General features: G+C 56.8%; 1 protein-coding gene across 1 annotated transcript in view; it reads right to left on the bottom strand.

Annotated features, from left to right (window-relative positions):
* The window catches only part of RABIF (RAB interacting factor), a 4,159-nt gene extending 3,979 nt beyond the window's left edge, over nt 1–180 (bottom strand). The window contains exon 1 of the mRNA XM_014946353.1: nt 9–180. Within this exon, the coding sequence (XP_014801839.1) occupies nt 9–174 (166 nt within the window). The 5' untranslated portion in view covers nt 175–180. The remainder of the gene's footprint in view (nt 1–8) is intronic.
* Nucleotides 181–4,194: the final 4,014 nt, after the last annotated feature.

Below are 4,194 nucleotides of genomic sequence, written 5' to 3'. Positions count from 1 at the left end.
GGCGGGGCCGGGCAGCAGCACCCGCGACCTGCAGCGCTGGCACAGCACCGCCTTCAGGTTCCGGCCCTGCGCGCACACCAGCTCGGCCGAGCCCGGCGCGGCGGCGGCGGTCGGAGGGGGAGAGGGAGGAGGAGGCGCCGCCGCCGGCTCCATCTCGGCGCAGGCCGCCGCCATGGCTGCGCAGGCGCGCTGGGTGCCGCCGCCGCCCGAGGGGAGGTGCCAGCGCGGTGAGGTCAGGCGGCGCCAAGGGGCGGGACGTCCCCTCAGAGGGTCCCGGGCGGTGAAACAGCGGGGATCAGATGGCCTCTGAGTTCCTGCCGGGCCTCTGGTGCCTGAGGGGACAAGGGGGGAGGCGCGGTGGAGGCCCCTGAGGCGAGCGGGGCCTGACAAGGCTCTGATCCCCGCGCCGCGGGCGGGGCGAGCAGCTGCGAGTGCGGGGATCCCGGTGTGAAACCGGGCTGATGGGGCACGGGAGGGTCGTGAAGGGTTGGCAGCCATAGTCTCTTTGCCGGCCTTATAGTCTGTTTGCCGGCCGGCTGGGCCCATCGAGGACAGTCCCTTCGGGGCAGGGGAACCTGGAGACGCCTGACTCCTGTTACAGGTGAGGGGAAGCAGAGCCCCGGTGACTCTGGGTGGAGGGAAGCTGTCTCCCGGCGAAGCTGCTGTGGGTATTGTGCGTGCAGTGATGGCATCGGCGTTTCTGAGAGCTGGGCGATGCACTTGTGCAGCTCGGTACAGAGAACCCCCTCAGAACCAGGGAAGGAGAGGAGTGCACTGAAAGGGCCGAGGTGCTGACATTCAGGACAAAATGTTTTCCAGGAAGGGAAGCCAGAGTTCATCCTGACCCTGGAGAGGCTGTGCCGGTGCTTCCAGGCAGTGGCACTGGAGGTGAGGTCCTGGGGCCCAGGTGACTCTGCTGGGGGTTGCCCGTCACTAAGCAGCTCTGAGGCGCTGTGGGTTTGTGCTGATCTTGGGACCTGCTGCCAGCAGCCCACTGTAAGCCCTGCTGGGAAGATTGAAATGAGCCTGTTGATGGTATCCACTGCTGCTTTAGGGGCTAAAACAGATCCCAGGAGAACCCTGATTCTTGCTGTTTCCTGACCATTTGTTGTAAATATACACCATCCTCCTACTACCTTGCTGTGTCCCAAGAACTCCCGGGAGAAGCCAGAAATGGGAACTGATATTCAAGGTACTAAATAAAGACGCAGGATTCCTTCAGTGGTCCAGCTGCTCACCTCAGGCTCCAGCCTGGGCAATCACAGTCCTGAGCGTTGCACCGTCAGCCTCGGCTCTGCTCCCTGCCACCAGCTGTGAGTGTGGCCGGGAGACACAAACCCCACTGTCCTGCAAATTGTGCAAGGTAGAAGCAGTGTACAGGGCATTGGTGCTCCTGAGCCATCCCAGTGTGTGCTGGGGAGCCAGGAGGGGGGTGGAGGAGCCAGGAGGGAGCCAGGAGGGGAGCGGATGTTCAAACGGTGGTGTGAAGTTCAGCAACACCCACCATGAGCAGCCCTGGGGCACCCCCTGCTCAAACGTGTCACATAAACCAACTGCATAAAGGTCTTGATTTGCCTGAAAGAGGCAACAGGTTTGGCTGGTGGCTGAGCAGGATCCGGGGTGTCTCCGTGTGCTGCGGCGGGGGCTCTGCACCCACAGTGGCTCAACAGTGACCAGCACAGCCCTGCCACTCGGCAACAGCTCAGTGTAAGGGCTGAGCCGTGATCCTGTCCTCACCATGGTGCACTGACTGCCCTGAGGAGCGGTGACGGGGGCCGGGCTGTGCTGGGAAGCTGCAAGGAGCCAAGGGGACATTTCTGCACATCCTCAGTTCTGCCATCTCCAATTCCCACCCTGAGCAGCTTTGTTCAGTTCCCTCTGGGAAATGCCGGGTGCAGGCAGCAAGTTTATGGGCAGAGGAGCCTGTGCTGTCAAGTTCTGCATCCTCCCTTGCCCGAGATGTGTCCTCCTTCCACCGGGTTTGGTGCTTGTGGCACCAGAGAGAGGAGAGGGGCTCCTGCCGCTCATTTTCTGCTGCCGCAGCACAGGAGGTGCCTGCAGGAACACACGGTGCCCAGGGGCGGCTGGTGACAGGGACTCATCTGCTCTGCAGCCAGAGCAACTCGGGGAACTCTCAGCATCCCCGAGCTTGGAGATACTCTGGACTCAATGGAAGAAGGTCCTATGAAACCTGATCCAAACCAGATCTCTGAGCAGGGTCACAGACAATCAGATTGCCTCTCTCACCCGCAGTTACCCTTCAGTTCTGTGTTTTCTTTTCTTCTTGTGTAACTGCAAACACCACGTTGACAAGAAAAGCCCAGGGTGGACGTGACCAGGAGCCCTGGCTCTGTCCCAGCTCAGGCCGTGCACTGGCCTGGGAGCCTGATGGGCTGTGCTGCCTCGAAGGCACCTGAGCAGTGACAGTTCTGTCTCACTGAGCCCCCTCCAGAACTTCGGAGCCTCCCAATGGGTCGCTCCTGCCTCCCATGACCAGGCGAAGGAAGCGCTGCTCCTGCCCACACGCTCGCTGCGGGCAGCAGCCTCCAGTGCAGGAGGGATGAAGTAAAGGCCTTTGCCCCCCAGACTGTAGCGTGCTAAAAAGTTGTAGGGCTTCAGCTATTGTATTAAGTGTGCACATACTAATTTAGATGGTAGCAGGATACATACGGAGCAAAATCCTGGTCAGATGGGGAGGGGGGAGGAAAATAAACCTTTTACCTGGCCTGGGTGAATTCTGAATGGACTTGCAAGTCAAAAGCTTGCAGTGTTGCATCAACACTCACTTCGACACTGCCTGCTCATCAAATTAACTTGAGATGAAGCTTTCCTGGCCAGATCCACTGCCCATAAGACTTCGTTGAGTGACAAACACTGCAGTGCCACCTCCCAGCCCATGGGCCACCACTCCTGTGAGCAAGGCTGTGCTGGGCTGGGCAGGTTGGTCAGGGCTGGTTGCTGGCACGGGGCTTGTCTTTGCTACAGTCCTCTGGATCTTCCAAAGAAAGAAAGAAAGAAAAACCTACCAACCCAAAGAGATCTGTAGCCAATTCTTCTTGGGTGTTGAAAATTTACGCTTAATTCTGCATTTTAGCATTTTCATAGAGCAGAGCTTCATTCTTAGTGGTCTGTCAGAATCTTTCCAAGCAGAACATTTTGACTCTTCAGCACTAGCTTGTGAGTTTTCTCATCTCCAGCTGTGCACAGATGCAGACCATTTTGAAGGTTTATATTGTTCATTATCTAACTGGAAATGCCAATTCATCTTCAAGCCCTTCAGTACATCTTGTCCTGGGAAGGCAGCTTTGGGATCTGGTGGCCACTGCGAGTAGGGTCACATCCTGCTGTGATCCACTCCTGATGCTGGCACTTCAGTCTGCTGAGCTTCAGCAGAATGAAGCACTGGACATCTTTTTTTTTTCTGCACAAGTCACTTCTGGAGCTGATTCCACAACCCCGAGGACTTTGCGGGAGAGCAGGATGGGAAGGGGAGCTACTGGTGGCTCCAGGTTTGGTAGCCTGGAAATCCCCTCCCTGTGCCCACGTCCCTGCCCATGGCTGAGGTGTAGGGGGTTGGATGGATCCACGTATGAAATCATGGATGCTTCCTCAGGAACGCTGCACTCTCCCAAGCACCTCCTTTTACCTTTTTGGTTCCTCATGTACTTCTCACTGGCTGAAGAGTGACAGAGTTGTTCACCCCAAGGGAGGTGTGTCAGGAGAGACTATCTGAAACCTGGAATGTCAGATGTTTACTGGGGGAGGTGGTGGGGAGAGCACTCAGTCATCAAAGGCTGCTGGGGCAAACACTTGCAGTTTGCCTTCAAAATAACAAGTTTTGGACAGGTATTTTGTAGCTACACCATCAACAGACTAATTAATACCAGGCTGCATTCATCCCACATTTCCATGGTGGACAAAGGAGCTGTTATTTTTTGCAACTGCGGGCTCTATTGTAAGAGTATTATCACAGCCTTCTCCTCATCTCTGCTGCCACACTGTTCTTGCACCACATTCACCCCCAGTTAGCAAGTCCTCCAGGGTTTCTGGGCCATGGATCCCAGTGGATGGAGCAGTTTTTCACTACCACGCTGATGCTGCCGGGCAGAGGCCGCCTGGTCTCACACGGGGTTTGTACGTACCCTCCACACAGCACTTACAGAAATGGCTTGAATGTAGAGAACAGAAGCTAAA

Source organism: Calidris pugnax, unplaced genomic scaffold (genome assembly GCF_001431845.1).
Source record: "Calidris pugnax isolate Ruff unplaced genomic scaffold, ASM143184v1 scaffold116, whole genome shotgun sequence".
In the NCBI taxonomy this organism is placed as follows: domain Eukaryota; kingdom Metazoa; phylum Chordata; class Aves; order Charadriiformes; family Scolopacidae; genus Calidris; species Calidris pugnax.
The sequence above is the reverse complement of the archived record's forward strand: the minus strand, read 5'-3'. Positions and strand labels throughout refer to the sequence as shown.